At 41.4% G+C, this 16,445-nt stretch overlaps 2 protein-coding genes across 2 annotated transcripts in view; one reads left to right on the top strand and one right to left on the bottom strand.

Moving 5' to 3' along the window:
- The first annotated feature begins 1,758 nt into the window (after positions 1-1,758).
- Positions 1,759-16,445, top strand: part of LOC106878159 (mitochondrial inner membrane m-AAA protease component AFG3L2) — a 33,733-nt gene continuing 19,046 nt past the window's right edge. The window contains exon 1 of the mRNA XM_014927300.3: positions 1,759-1,886. The gene's annotated coding sequence lies outside the window, so the exon portion shown is untranslated. The remainder of the gene's footprint in view (positions 1,887-16,445) is intronic.
- On the bottom strand, positions 5,571-15,850 carry LOC106878162 (nucleolar protein 9). The gene is made up of 11 exons (XM_014927301.3): positions 15,616-15,850; positions 14,068-14,595; positions 13,252-13,353; positions 11,884-12,052; positions 10,539-10,728; positions 9,590-9,718; positions 8,884-9,003; positions 8,039-8,302; positions 7,237-7,492; positions 5,895-5,956; positions 5,571-5,701 (listed from the first exon to the last, which is right to left on the bottom strand). Exons 1-11 carry the CDS (start codon positions 15,728-15,730, stop codon positions 5,630-5,632), a joined length of 2,007 nt encoding a protein of 668 aa, XP_014782787.1. The 5' UTR covers positions 15,731-15,850; the 3' UTR covers positions 5,571-5,629.

The raw sequence follows: 16,445 nt of genomic DNA, 5'->3' as shown, positions 1-16,445 counted from the left end.
ATAATCTCTTTCTCTCTCTCTCACATACACACACCAGCACCATTGCTCTCTCTCTCTTTCTCTTCACACACACTAACAAAAGAACTTTACATACACACCACATTTTCTGTCTCGCACACCTCATCAAACACACACACACACGGCCCACCAACTTCAAAAAGAACTTCCCTGATCCAATCGCGTTCTCTGTCTCTTTCGCTTTTACGCTGACCTGAGAACATCCACTTTCCCCACAACCCACATATGTAAAAAAAATAATGTTTTTACAGAAACCATCGATCTTTAGAAACAAACAAATACGCGTGCTTTAAGAAGTTATAAACACGGTTCTGATATCCAAAGATCACCCATGGTTCTATGCAAGGAAACGAACATGTGGCGTTGCCGTAGGATGGTACGAAGACGTCGCCAATCCAGAAGGGAGTGTGGATATTCTGAATCTTTATTGAACAACTCCTTTCTGGAAAACACCCATGTTCCGCCTTGGAAGATTTTGCTTTTCGTGAATCACTTCCTCAGCACAGCTTGGTCGCAGAGATTAATCGAGGAAAATCTCGGATTCTCCCGTAAAACCTCCGTAGATTGGAGGTCTTTCTGTGCTGAAGTCTGCCAGTTTGGGGCAGAAAACCACCAAAATATGATCGGAGGACATGGGGTTGAAATTGAGATCGATGAAACGGTTCTGGTCCATCGAAAATATCGATGAGGCAGAATAAACAAAATGGTTTGGCTTTTTGGTGGACGAAGAGATCATTTATGGTCCTACTTTTGACCGAATGAGGCGAGGGCAACAGAAGAAGGGATGCTGACACCATCATTCATATCATTAGACACTACATCAGGCCGGGATCAATAATCTATAGTGACTGTTGGCGCGTGTATAATAACGCGAGCAGCATGGGCTATACACACCTATCAGGTTAATCACGTTGAACACTTTGTGTTAAGAATATTGAAAGTTTATGGGGAAACCTGAAAAAGTGAATCGTTCTTCCCGGAATGAGACCGAAGTATCTCAAACAGTATGTCGCTATACATTTTATATGGACCATCTCACCGCCAATTCAGCTGGGAAACTCTACCCATGTTCCTGAGGACACGCAAGAATTGGTTCTTGATGTTCAAGTCACCCTCAACTTTTTTTCTGTCATGAAACGATATTCAACAGGCGTAGGAGTGGCTGTGTGGTAAGTAGCTTGCTTACCAATCACATGGTCCCGGGTTCAGTCCCACTGCCTGGCATTTTGGGCAAGTGTCTTCTACTATAGCCTCGGGCCGACCAAAGCCTTGTGAGTGGATTTGGTAGACGGAAACTGAAAGAAGCCCGTCGTATATATGTATATATATATATGTATGTGTGTATGTGTTTGTGTGTTTGTCCCCCTAACATCGCTTGACAACCGATGCTGGTGTGTTTACGTCCCCGTCATTAGCGGTTCGGCAAAAGGGACCGATAGAATAAGTACTAGGCTTCTAAAGAATAAGTCCTGGGGTCGATTTGCTCGACTAAAGGCGCTGCTCCAGCATGGCCACAGTAAAAAAAGACTGAAACATAAAAAAAAAACCCCTCGGATTTCTCGCGTGTAAATCACCTACCCTGGCCTCCTAATCTACTGCAAACCCCTTATTTTTATTCATAACAAAGGATGGGGTAGGAAACTGGAACCCCACCTTCCTGAAATTATTTGAAAATGTGCATAAATAGGATATATATATATATTGTACAGGCCAAAAAGAGATACATAAATGACCTCCACGCGAAATCGAAGGGTACAAGTTACCCGCTTAAAATTTGGGCGCCAAAAAATTGATCGCTGAAGGACAAAACTGTCTTGCAACTGAGGTCTTATACATCCTTGGATCTCTACATCCAGTGATTTTAGTAGGTAAGTAAACGATATTGTTTTAATACGCTTTGACTTGTTTCACACAAACACTAACATGGTTTTTGTTTTGTCCAGACATCGTTACCACTTGGTTTATTATTGTTTTCAAAGGGAGACTGATGCAGTTTGTAACGAAAGGGGGCTGATGCAGTTTGTAAAGAAAGGGTCTGATGCAGTTTGTAAAGAAAGGGGGACTGATGCAGTTTAGCACCTTCAAAAGTGCATTTTTTAAAATAAAAGATAACCAAATTCCAATTAACAGATCAACAGAACTTTTCTCACGGTAAAACAAATAGTTTTTCTCTGACAGCAATTAAATTTGCCAGATGCCTTAGCCTAAGCCAAATAATGTGTTCGCCACTTGACCCTTCTATTTCATCAATAGCTAGAATAGATATCACAGACCTCCAACGAATTCTATTATTGGAGAAGTGAGTTGGTGAACACGTAGACACAGTGACCATTAGGGGATAAAAGGAGAAAGATGGTTATCAGACACAACATCCCTCCACTCTATAAACTTTTATTTGCTCAATTTCTTTTCTCTTACATCATTCTATCTTTATCTGTGGGTTACTACTTACGTCTACACACATAGAGGCCGAAATTAACTTTTCTTTTTAACTTGCAAGCTTTTCCATCTACTAGTTATACATACCAACCCGTCGTGGTTTGGGGTATATACAATGTAACAGTAAATAAATAACCTTTTCTAACCTAAACATTAACCCCTACATCTTGACCCGCAAAATTCGGATCTTGTGAATTTTCCGAAGGCCTCCCTCCACCCTTTTGGAAAAGATTTTCCCCCACAAATTTCTTTACAATCGTAACGTATGCCGTTTGAATGGTATTTCTATGAAATTTCATTGAAAAAAAAAAACCATTTTCCTAAAAATTACGAGGGAAAAGCTCGGATCTTGTGAATTTTCCGAAGTCCTCTCTCCAACCTCCCCGTTGCTTTGCGCCCATTCTTTTCATATTCATTTCCTACACATTGTTTTACACCCATTCAAATATTTATTTTGGATTAGAATTTTCAGAAAATCTTTGCGAATTTCTGTTCTACACACGAGATTACATACGATTCTGGTGATGGGGAGTGTGTATGTGATTTAAGGGCCAGGTAGCTTGCGGTTTTTCAGCACATCTCACGACTACCTGATACCTTACTCGTTTCTTTGCCATTCTTGCATGTCTTGATGTTTTTCTTTTCCTCTTAAACACATTTACTGCATGTATTTTAAACACTGATTTAAAAAATATATATATACGATAATGTAGAACGTCTAGGATTTATGTTGGAGGGGGGTAAAAGAATTTTCTTTTTCTTTGTATAATCGTTATGAATTCTCATGTTTAGATCAGACATTCGCAAAAGAAATTTTCTAAAACTTCCCCTATATATCAAAAGTCATAAGAGGTTGTATGGGGTGCTTAAACCAGGAGATAATTCTATGAAGCGGCCTTCAGATGATTTTCAAGGGGCCAAACACACTTCCCTCCTCACTTCATCCCCACCTCTTCTTCTGGCACCGATGGATAAACTTATTTTTATTACCTCCTTTTGTCCATGTTTAAGAATTCATTTCACTTTTCCTCCTCACCTTGCCTAATACTATACCTTATACTTGCCTTTATTACACCAGTCGTGCTTCTCCCTGGCACAAAAACAAACTGCATTTCATCTAGACTAACTCCCTTCCTATTTAATTGAGCTACGACCCTCCCATTAACTTCCATGTTCTCATCCAACAATTTGTCTCAGGCATCACCTTTACGTGAACAACCTCATTAGCCATGCGCATAACTAGACCACAACACAGTCTGCCAGATATTTTAAGCATCTCAGTGGTGATTCCTGGTGGCTTTCCTTCTCTTCATATCCTTAATTGCTTTATCTATCAAGCTGCTGTCCATTCGGATGGCTGCTTCCTGTTCGATCCACATTAAGCAATCTCTCTTTCTCCCATGCATTCTCTACTAAATATAGCAGCCTTTCATAGTGGTACTTCCATTCAGAGTCGCAAACTGCCAGTGAACCATCATCCATCTAAACGCATTTCTCTCCTACATTATGATTTTCTTTGACAGTCTCGTACTCTGGAATATTTCATGCCTCTGATCCTCACAGAACATTGGTAGACTTCTTTCTTTCTGCTTCTTCCCAAACTAAATATACATGCCTACTAGCTTCACTTCTAGCTACCTGACATAGCTCCCTACAATCCCCGCTCTTCCAGTCCTACCACATGTTTCTTTGCTCTTAAGGCCCCGTCAACTACACTCTTCCATCACCATGTCACCCTAAGTCTGGCTGAAACTTGGCACCAGCCACAAATTTGGTCTTTGGCCCATAACAGGCTATCTCAAAGGAATTTCCAGTCATCCTCTATGTTACATGTCTAATTCTTCCTTCTCATTAAATGCTTCAATTAGAACATCTCTAAATTTCTGGTTATTCAAAGCACCCTGGCCCCTCATTTCCAGACTGGTTTGCTTCTTGGTGTCCTAGTCCTAAATCTGAAGTCCCTAATCACCAACCCATATCGAGGAGTACATTATTCACCAGGAAAGACCTTCCATTTAAGAACAAACGTATACCCCGCTTTTCTGGTGAGAACATGGTTAATCTGGCTTGTGTGGTCACCAGAATGATATGTAATCAAGTGACCGGTTGATTTCCTGTAGTTGGTCTTGCAGATCATTAGGTCATTGGCATCAGAGACTTCCTGTAGCCCAGTTCCCTCCTCGTCTTGAGAACTGACTTCATGGAAATCACTAGGATGCTGCTTAACATGTCCACTGAAATCACCAGCCACAAAGATAGAAGTCTCATATCTGCCTTCCATGAGGGTAGAAATTGGATGGTTTGACAGGCGCCTGCAAGCTAGAAAACAGCAGCACCCAGCTCTGCAATCTTTGACAAGGCTTCAATGTTTGGATGCGCTCCCTAAAGCCAGCCACTACGCAGGGTATAGCAGATGTGTTTTACATGACACTGGCACCAACGAATCAACAAGGAGCTTGCAAGACAAGACCTCCCCCACCTCAACAGAGGCGGAAGAAGTGGCGAGGGAAACAGTCTGGGGCCAAGTGATGGAGGGAAAGGGGTTAGAGGATGAAGAGAGGGACGGGACCAGATGTGTTGGTGTAGAAGAGATACTTGGCAACCCATTTAGAGAGAAAAGAGCAGCAGGGAGATGGAAAAGTTGGTGAAGATGGGTTAGGTCGCATCCTTGGGTTACGGGGAGGGGGCCATATAAGTGGCACAGAGGATTGGGTAAAGGGAGTGGGATCTGGAATGGAGGAAAGGAACGCAGTGAATGTACACAGGTAGAGGAAGGGGTTACGAGAAAGACATGTTAAGTGGGGGGGAGGGAGATTTATCAGGGACATATTGCATGGAGTAGGTTCATGAGAATGTAAAGGGGACTGTGAAAGTTAGAGGGGAGGGCGAGGTGTTAGAAAGATGATTTGTTGGGGTGAGGCCTGTTGCCAGGGACAGATTGTGTGCAGGGATACAGCCATGCCATAGATATGTGCTAGGAACCTTGGTATTATATGAAAAAGTCTTCTTAAGCCCAGTGAATTACCAATCATCTCAATCTTGTGTCATTTCCTTTGCAAAACTCCATTTTCAGAAATATTTTTCTCTAAAATTTATTAATCAAGGAAAAACAATTTTAATTAGAAATATAAATTTAATTCAAGATCATAATTTTTGTTTTAATTTCACAATTTCACTTCTCAGAACTGGAGGTTTTTAGTTTTTTGGTTTTGGGTTGACTCTTTTCTGCAGACGATTCTTCGTCCTGCAAGAGAATGGAAAGAAGCATATTAATTCATTCATTCATGACAATATATTTAAAAAAAAAAAATTCTTTATGAACAACACAAGCAGTATTAGTTCAAAATAGCAACCTGCTCATCATACTTAAAGCATATACCACTAAATTACAAGCTTTCCAAACATGACCACCATCCATAACATGATAGGCTACTTACACACTGTTCAATGTCTTCTTCCCCTTTATCTTCATTTGAAACCGTGGCAGCCTTGTTCTTGTCTGGAGACAGAAAACAAACAATTTTGAAATAAAAGCAAAACAACAAAGAAAACAGAGTGTGTGTTCATACACACACACACACACACACATTTTCAGTTTAGGTGAAGATGTGGCTGTGTGGTAAAAAAACAAACTTGCTTCTGGGTTCAGTCCCACTGGTATCAGGACAAAATCCCTCAACATCAATAAATATTAAAAATTTTCTTTATAAAATTTCACATTTTTATTATGAAGAAAGAACAATATCCTGGGGGGGGGGATACTGACTGCTTGGGTGGTAGCGGCAGGGAGGGGGTGTCCCAGTACCATCCCACTGTGTGACACCTTGGGCAAGTGCCTTCTACTTTAGTCCCAGGCCAATCAAAGCCTTGTGAGTGGATCTGTGTGACTGTGTGGTTGACATCCACTACCACTTGATAACTGATGTTGGTGTGTTTATGACCCCCATAACTTAGCGGTTCAGCAGAAGAGACTGACAGAATGAGCACCACCTTGAAGAACCTGATACTTATTTTATCTGTCTCTTTTGCTGAACTGTTAAGTTATGGGGATGTAAACACACCAACACTGATGGTCAAGAGATGGTGGAGGAAAAAAGACAAAGAGAAAAACACACACACGCACACATCATCATTATCATCTAGTGTTTTAAATCCAGGTTTTGTCCCCGTTAATGGGGGGTGGCCAGATCTACCTCAAAGCCATAGCAATCCCAGGTAGGCAGGTGCAGCTCACCCCAAACTTTGGGCTGGCTGGTGCCCATTCTCTTTTGCTATCATGAGGCATTTTTGGAGCTGGATTTTCTACGGGCAGCATGCCCCCACTTACCCACAACCTGAGTTTCTAGAGACGAGTGGTCCCAAGACCAAGGCTTCTACCATGATTTTTAAGAAATGTGGTGGCAAGCTAGTTCAGCAAATACTTAGATATTGTATCGTTAATTCAACTTGTCTCTTTATTGCCCACAAGGGGCTAAACATAGAGGGGACAAACAAGGGCAGACAACGGAATTAAGTCGATTACATCGACTCCAGTGCGTAACTGGTACTTAATTTATCGACCCCGAAAGGATGAAAGGCAAAGTCGACCTCGGCGAAATTTGAACTCAGAACGTAACAGCAGACGAAATACCACGAAGCATTTCGCCCGACATGCTAACGTTTCTGCTAGCTCGCCGCCTTCAACGGTTGTATCGTTAATTCAACTGGAACACTGTGCACATCCATGTGCAATGTGCAATGTTTTTACTGAACCCCCATCATGGACACAACCCCACTTACCTAAGATATCAGCAAAGACTTTCCGTTTCTTGGCTTTTGAACTCTGACTCATCCGCCACCGCTTGTTGCTGTTGAGGAATAAATGGAGCTGGAAGTTGTGAAAGACGAAGGCCCCATACCAGTGCTTGCGTAGGTGGATGCTCTGCTTAGACAGTATCCTGGCAACCCGGACCCTCTGATCAATGTTGAAGTTGGGCCACATCGACTGACATGTTCGGCTGCCAAATTTGGAACAAGCCATCCTCAACAGTAGGGGCTAATCGCAAAATGAGATTTAAAAAAGGAAAAGAAAAACAAAGAAATGGTTAGTTAACTGTTTGACCCCCTTAAATAGGAGTTTGCTTACTGAAATGTTTACAGTTTATATTATCTGGGGTCAAATTATTATGGGAATTGGCAGTAGCGCAGAAAAGTCTCAGTTTATTTCTGTTTTATTCTTTTAATGCAAATAGTAATTTGTGTTAAAAAGAATGTCATGCAAAAGTGCTCATTTATTCGTTGTTGTTGGCACTCCACCGCTTACGACGTTGAGGGTTCCAGTCGATCCGATCAACGGAACAACCAGCTCGTGTAATTAATGTGCAAGTGGCTGAGTACTCCACAGACACGTGTACCCTTAATGTAGTTCTCGGGGGATATTCAGCGTGACACAGACTGTGACAAGGCTGACCCCTTTGAATTACAGGTACAACAGAAACAGGAAGTAAGAGAGAGAGAGAGAGAGAAAGTTGTGGTGGAAGAGTACAGCAGGGTTCGCCAGGGTTGCTTCTAATAATTCAAAGAAAAAAAGAGAAGAACTCACGTGAAACACATTGAGCAAATCGTCTTTGTCCTTGTCTGAGACAGAAGCGCTTTCAAAGAACTGTTTCATTATATGTTGCCCATGAAAGTCACAAGCTATATCTAGGAGGATCTCAGCGGAGAGACTGAGGAAACTGGAGACGATGATTTGCGGACTGGAGAACCTGAGTAACGTCTGGACTAACATTGATCCGTGGATATCAATTGGGTTGGGGAGACTTGACTGCTGGCTTCCACTCGTGCTGCTGTCGGGTGTCTCCGTAACCTGAAAAGAAAATATGCACACATCATCATCATAATGTCCACTTTACAATACTATTTCAGAAAGAGCAGCTTTTGTCCAGGAAAAATCCCTTTACGAACATTTTGTGTTAAAAAAAAAAACACAACATCCTTTAGAGTTGAGTGAAATGAAATCAGCCCCGAAACGATGAGGACAAGGGCAGATATGCTCCTGTCTTTCTCACCCTTTCCCCACTTCCTCTTCACTTCGGTCACCTTCAACGTTACTACTTTACATGACTCGACCACTTTTTACCAGTTCTCTTAGTGGTGATGCTACAGTGGTTGTGTTGTTGCATTGGTATGGAATAAAGGCATTAACTCTTTAGTGTTTAAACCAGCTGTATCCGGCCCAAATATTCAACACATTTTATGCTCAAACTGGCCAGAACCAGCCTCTCACGCCTGCCCTGCAATGTCATTCTAAAAATAAGCAATTACATCTTTCCTATCTTGAAGCTACAAAATAATATCAGATAAATTTTTTTAAATGTGAATAAATAAGGATTACTTTTGACAAATTAATCTGAACACTAAAGGGTTAAGATTATTGGCAATACTTACGGTGTTGGTGTCAGCGTTGTCAGAACTGAAGTATCTGTCGTGGGTTTTCATGACCAACAAAAGCAGGACAAAATCTTTTCTCCTTTCTTCCTCAGAGCAGTGAAATGCATTCATTAAGGACTGCAAAAGAAAACAGAACAAAGTGAATAAGAAAGAGAGAGACAGACAAAATTGGAGGTTGTGGTGTCACTTTGATGTTGTGGTTATCCCAGCCAAATGGTTTGTAGCTAATTTGGTTGTTTTAGATTATTTACAAGAGTCAGCTGGAAAGTTCATAGACTGACCAAGATAAATCTCATGCAATGTGACCAAATGACGTTAATTTTTCAATATACATATACACACACATATATATATACACATATATATATACACATATATATATATATGGGATGAGTTACTGAAGCAGAAATATTGTTATAGCAAATATTCCGCTCAATACCATAGGTGCTTCACCCTAACCACTTGAGCAATGTCCCTTAGTGGCTGATGATATGTGCATCTTTGATGACGAGCAGGAGTAGTGGGGGGGGGGGGGAGCATCATTGCTACGTGTCGAGAGGGATAAATAAATATTGTAACAAAAGCAAAGTTTGAGGCAAATATTATCCATTTTTATACTTTCTAGGGGTCAGCAAATGGGAAAAAAACAGCTGCTGGCCAAGGAGAAAAAGGCCGTTACAGGGTGTGATGATATTTTACTCACATTAACAAATTTCTTCTGTTTGCAACCAAATTTTTGGCAGATGTTTGCCAAACTTTTGATGACTCCCATTTGATTAAGTGCCAGGATGTCTTCAATGTAGGGTTCCAGCTCAGCATAGATCACCTTCAGCTGCAATGATTAATTAATAAATTATCGTTAATTAGTTAATAAATAAAGTAACAAAAATTTTCAAATAGGAGCAAGCATGGTTATGTGGTTAAGATGTTTGCTCCTCAGCTGAGAAAATCTGGTAAATACTCATAGAAGATAGAAAAATATAGCGAGGAAACCGCGATCCTATGACCACGTGTCCGCTGCCCTAACCACTGGGCCATTGCACCTCCACCCCCCCTCAAATACCAAACGGCTAAATAACGAGGGTATAAACAAACCAACACTACGACGACATCCATATGAAAGTTGGCTGTTGGCAAATTTCTTGTCTCATAAGAGTAAATACACAATCTTTCTGCTGTTTTCATAGGTTTACTGCGTTTGAAATTTACTTTCTTTACCGTCGACTTCAAAGCTAAATAATAGTTTTTTCGAATGCGGCAACAGTTTGTAAAGAAACTTTGAAAGCATTAAATGTGTTTGGTATTTTACAGAGAAGACAGGAAATTTCGAACACAGTAAAGGTGTGAAAACAGCAGAAAGACTGAATATTTACCCATAGAAGACGGGAAAATAAGTTGCCAGCAGTTGTCTTCACGTTTATGTTTGTACCTGTGTTGAGAGACATCACAACTGGTGTTGGTTTGTTTGTGCCCTCGTAACTTAGCAGTTTGGTAAACAAGACCAGCAGAATAAGTACCAGGCTTTAAAGAACAAAAATAAGTATCGGTGTTGATTTTGTTTGACTAAAATAACTCTTCGAAGCAGTGCTCCAGCATGGCTGAAAGAGAAAGAAATGATAAAGAATTGCCTGTTGTTCGGTCAGGTGACTCACCATGCCTTTGTTGACACAGCGGTCAATGACGTGATGAAGGACGTAGCTGGACGCACCGTTGACGGCGTAAGCTACCAGCCGCTCCTTGAAGGAACATTCGTACCACGTCAGGTAGACATTGTTCGTACAGCTTCGTAACAGCTCCTCAGCAAGATAACTGGCCACAGGATTCATCATCAGATCTGGCAACCTGCAAATAGATCATCATCATCATCATCATCGTCACAACCACTACCACCATCATCACCACAATTGTTTTATAATCATCATCATCATCAGCCCTACCATCACCAAGACCATTTCTTAGATGCCGTCTGTGTGTGTGTGGTTAGAATGCCACATGATAGAATCACAAGCCCTTTCCTTCAAGCTGGGCCAACCAGCAGCAGACCTGGGGGTAGACCAAGAACGACATGGTTGGATAATTATCCAAAGTCTCAAGGAGTTTCTCCAGGTCAAGCTGCTACCTCTTGACATTGAGAGGTCACAGCTCTGGTACCATGGAGCTGTGATTAGAATGTCACAGGAAGGATTCATAGGACAGACTCTGAAACCCAGCCAACTGACAGGAGACCCCGGGGTAGACCAAGAACTAAGTGGGCGGATAACATCCATAGTCTCAGGAAGTCTCTGCAGGTTGGGCCCCAACTTCTGTGCTGCATTGAGAAGTCACAGCTCTGGGTCTACAGACGTGAGGTTAGAATGTCACAGGAACGGAATCACAAGAATCCTAAGGGCAGACCAAGAATGGTCATCATCGTAGGGAGTCTCGTTAGGTCAAGCCTCGAGTTGTCCACACTGAGCAGTTACAGATGTGGTGCTGGAGAAAAGGGATTAGAATCGAAAAACCAATTCTTCATGAGGAACCAACTGGCAGAAAGCCTATTGCGCCCTAGGAATAAGCTAGGGACAAGATGGTTGATTTCGCCTTTTATCCTTTCAAAGTCAATAAAATTAGTACCAGCCAAGCACTGGGGGTGGGTGGGGGTGATGTAATCGAATTACCAACCTCACCCAAAATTGCAGGCCTTGTGCCAAAGTCTGAAACACTTGTCAAGGAGCTGTCAATAGGGATCTCAGTCCACAAGGCGGCGAGCTGGCAGAAACGTTAGGGGGCCGGGCGAAATGCTTGGCGGTATTTCGTCTGCTGCTACGTTCTGAGTTCAAATTCCGCCAAGGTCGACTTTGCCTTTCATCCTTTCGGGGTCGATTAAATAAGTACCAGTTACACACTGGGGTCGATATAATCGACTTAATCCGTTTGTCTGTCTTTGTTTGTCTCCTATGTGTGTAGCCCCTTGTGGGTAGTAAAGAAATAACACAGTATCAAGGGACGATAGCTTACCTGGAGGGATCTATAAGTGCCGTGTCCGGATCGATGGGGGGAATGTCTAGAAATCCACACAATTTGATGATTCTGCTACACAGTTTTTTACCAACGTCCTGATCCAGTTCCATCGTGAGATGCACTAAAACCTGAATGACTGGATTGGCTAATTCGTGTGTGAAAAATGCTTGAAAAGAAAATTAGAAAAAAGGGGGGGCTTAGCAGAGGAAAACATCGAATTGAGGTGGGGGGGTGGGTACATTGAAACAGAATATGGTACTGTGGTACATTAGACAGACGATAAGGATGTAAGTAGGTTGCTTCCGGGTTCAGTCCTACTATAGCCTTGTGAGTGGATTTGGTAGACGGAAACTGAAAGAAGCCCGTCGTATATGTATGTGTGTATATATATATATATATATAAATTTTTGTGCGGGTGGCACATAAAAGACACCATTTCGAGCGTGGCCGTTTTCGTGCGGGTGACACGTAAAAGCACCCACTACACTCTCTGAGTGGTTGGCGTTAGGAAGGGCATCCAGCTGTAGAAACTCTGCCAAATCAGACTGGAGCCTGGTGTTGCCATCCGGTTTCACCAGTCCTCAGTCAAATCGTCCAACCCATGCTAGCATGGAAAGCGGACGTTAAACGATGATGATGATGATGATGATGAGATAAAAGTCCAAGGCTGTGAAAGATTTCAGAACATTTATAAAGAGAAGGTCTTACAGCTGTTTCCGGGATATTTTATATATCCCTTCATTGGAGACGGTGCGAGAAAATTATATAATGTGTGTATACATTATATACATTATATACATTGCTAAAAGCAACAGTAACATCCACCCCTAGGGGTCAGCCACACTTAAGTGGCAATATACTACACTTTATCGTGCAGTTACTGTTAATACTTCATTTAGAGAATTAACATATATATATATAGTTTTAGGGAAAAGAACCAAGTTTCATGAACTCATCGATGAAAATCCACTATCACATATAGAAAAATTAATAATTAAAAGCACAATAAATGAGTATATATGTAAAGCTCAATTTAATTTTAATTTTTTATAAATTGATTTTAATTGAGTTTTTACCTGTAATTTTGGATTTTGTCCCTAATATTATTATATATATATATGCATGTATGTGTGTGTATATGTTTGTCCCCCAAACATTGCTTGACAATCAATGCTGGTGTGTTTACGTCCCCGTAACTTAGCAGTTCGGCAAAAGAGACCAACAGAACAAGTACTAGGCTTACAAAGAATAAGCTCAGGGGTTGATTTGTTTTACTAAAGGTGGTGCTCCAGCATGGCCGCAGTCAAATGACTGAAACAAGTAAAAGAATAACTATACACTCTCAAACAGGGTATATATACTTACAGTATATGTTCTCCAATGCGCAAATATGTTTCGATATTTTTAAAAAACATTTTATGAAATTCTCGTCATCATCTGCAATTTTCAGTTGGAAATCTTTTGCGTCTGAAATTTATGAAAAGGCTTATGAGCATTCGAGCATTGTCCCTCGTTCGTTAATATTGATTAATCACCAACAGCATTATTGTCATTTAATATTTGTATTCTATGAGCTGGGGGTTGGTCTGGAAGTAAAGGATTACGAAGAAAACAAAGATATGCAGAAATGAGAAGAGAACTAAGGTAAAATGAACACCTGGCTAAACACAGAAAGGTAGTATCCTTCAGTTGCTCAATGTATGGTAAGCCTTACCTTGCTAAAGATGGCTTAACTTCAGCCAGAGGGGAAGCAGATAAGAAGAAATTTGCCAATGTTCTGCGCCATAAGGACCAGAGTCTTGAAGTGTTTTGAATTGCAAGAACAGTGTGTGAGAGAAAATTGTGATGTCATAGGAGAGAAATGAGTCTGCCTGGACGATGGCTCAATTGCATTTAATGATGCTGCAGAGAGAGAGACTTGGAGATGCCACTATAAATGGGTGCTAAATGAAGAGAATGAATAGGAGATACAGAGTCTGTCAAATGTCAACCCAACAGAGGGAAGGTTGGTGAATAAAAGACAGGATGGTCATGGCTGGGCCAATTTTTTTATCAAAGGTCTCTGCTAGATTGGGAGCAACGCAGGGCTAAGCATCAAGGGCATATTAGATAACAAAAAAAGGACACATTATATAATGTAGTCCTAGATACACTATGTGTGAATAAAAATTTTAAATTTACCTTTTTGAAACTTATGTCCCTTGGTGGTGGTCGTATCTTTCACCGATTTATTGGCCAAGACATGAAGTGAGACACGGACGATGTGACTGGCATAGACATCGGTAATGAATGTCTCGATGTTGTCATCAAGGAACTCACAGAACTGTAGAAACGATTCACGTGCTGACACCGATTCCTTTTTTGACCCTGCCTTCTTCTTGCATTTTATCTTACCACCACCACCATCGTCATCACCGACAGCGTCGTCTTCTGCATAGCTCTTGATCTCCTCTTCGTCGTCGACGTGGAGCTCTGCCGGGTCAACATCAAATGTGGCCGGCAGCAACAGGAGGGTTTTATGCAGGACGTGGCTTGCACAACGGTCGGTGCAGAACTCCATCCAATTGGAGCGTATCATCTCCCACATAAAAAACAGATGCTTTGGCTCAGCACTCTTCAAGAATGTCTCCACATAGTGACTTACAGTCTGGTTCTGGCACACACTGAGTTCTGTCTTCAACTGGCGGAGGACATTGAGCAAGAAAATACCTAAAAAGACAAGATTATTTACATAATTATACACACACACATAGGCGCAGGAGTGGCTGTGTGGTAAGTAGCTTGCTTAACAAACCACATGGTTCCGGGTTCAGTCCCACTGCATGGCACCTTGGGCAAGTGTGTCTTCTACTATAGCCTCGGGCTGACCAAAGCCTTGTGAGTGGATTTGGTAGACGGAAACTGAAAGAAGCCCGTCGTTTATATTTTTGCTCAAAGTCAAAAATGCAGTAAAAACACCTGGTTTTGCCCCATCCCAATACATATGTCTGGGGTCAATTTGTTCAACTAAAACCCTTCAAGATGGTATTGCACCGTGGCCGCAGTGATGTAAACAAGTAGACGATAGGACGCAATAACAATTGTATTAATCCTTTCTACAAGGCTTCGCATTTTGGAGAGGGGAGGTGCTTATCGACCCAGTACATGACTGGTACTCATTATATCGAGCCCAAAAGGATAAAAGGCAAAGTCGACTTGGGACGGAATTTGAACTTAGATCATAAAGACGGAAGAAATACTGGGAACCATTTTGTCCGGCGTGCTAATGATTCTGCCAGCTCACCGAATTATACACACATAATAATAATAATAATACGCAAAACACCTTCATTACAGTAACCATAAGAGCATCACAGCAAACCACAGCACATACCCAAGGCACACAGACCTACGCTCGGTAGTGAAGTGAAAGCACGATATGAAAATAAAACTACCGAACAACAATAATAATACTTTCTGCTATCGGCACATGGGTTATGAACCCCAGCACTTGGACTGGTACTTAGTTTATCGACATCGGAAGGATAAAAGGTAAAGTCGGCATCGACGAAAACTGAACTCAGTACGTTAAGTCGGAAGAAATGCCGTTGATCGTTTTATCCGGCGTGATCACGATTCGGTAGACATTGGAATTAGACACTAAGGGAAAACGGATGCACCACAAAGAGAAAGAATAAAGAATGAATGAAAGAGAGAACGAAAGAAAATGAACGAAGGCCTCACACTTACTTTTGTTTTCGGCACAGGTTTCCTGTCTGAAACTGTTGATAGCCCTTTTATAATAAGACAACGACGCTTTCTGAGACATCGACGCTTTCTGAGACATCGACGCTTTCTTGATCATGTTATCGATTGTTGTGGCTTCCTGATGGCGATGTTGTTTATTTATAATATGTAGGGGCGCAAAATTATAGCCGCCGTTGAGGACGTACTATCTGCATGTGCGCAAGGGACTTGCCTTTCCGGAAGCCCCTCGAGTGCGCATGCGTAGTAAAACTAGTAATCAAAGAGTTTGTTTCACTTTCTAAACCTCTTGAGCACGACACCTTCGGCGTGACATCTTGCTCCTCAACGAGGCACTCTTCACCACGATGCCATCGATTTGATAGCTACTTGCTCGTCTGGCATACATCAAGGAAGCTCTTAACCTTCCGATACCAAATAAAAATCAATCAGCGGCTGCTAAGCTGAATAACACGGGATCATCATCAAAAATACAACTTATTTTTATTATGTTGTTAATTGTTCTACTGTTTCTTCATATATAATTATGTTGAAAGGTGATAGAGAGAGACTAATGTCTCTATTGCAACTATCAACCTTTTACAAATCAAATAGAGTCCTGTTTTCTGTTCTGTTGATAAGGTGCAATCACAGTCGAATTAAATGGAGAAATAGACATGCTGTCTTTATTATTATTATTATCTGCTACAGAATGCTATATGTATGTATAGATGTGTGTGTGTGTGTTTATTTATGTACAGTAAGAGTGACACGATTAATAGCTTTCGACATGTGCGGTACTACTAAAGCAGAGTTGTTCCCAACGTGCAGTCGCG

Source organism: Octopus bimaculoides, chromosome 30 (assembly GCF_046866305.1).
Source record: "Octopus bimaculoides isolate indiv1 chromosome 30, ASM4686630v1, whole genome shotgun sequence".
NCBI lineage: Eukaryota > Metazoa > Mollusca > Cephalopoda > Octopoda > Octopodidae > Octopus > Octopus bimaculoides.
This window is presented reverse-complemented; position numbering and strand designations above follow the sequence as displayed.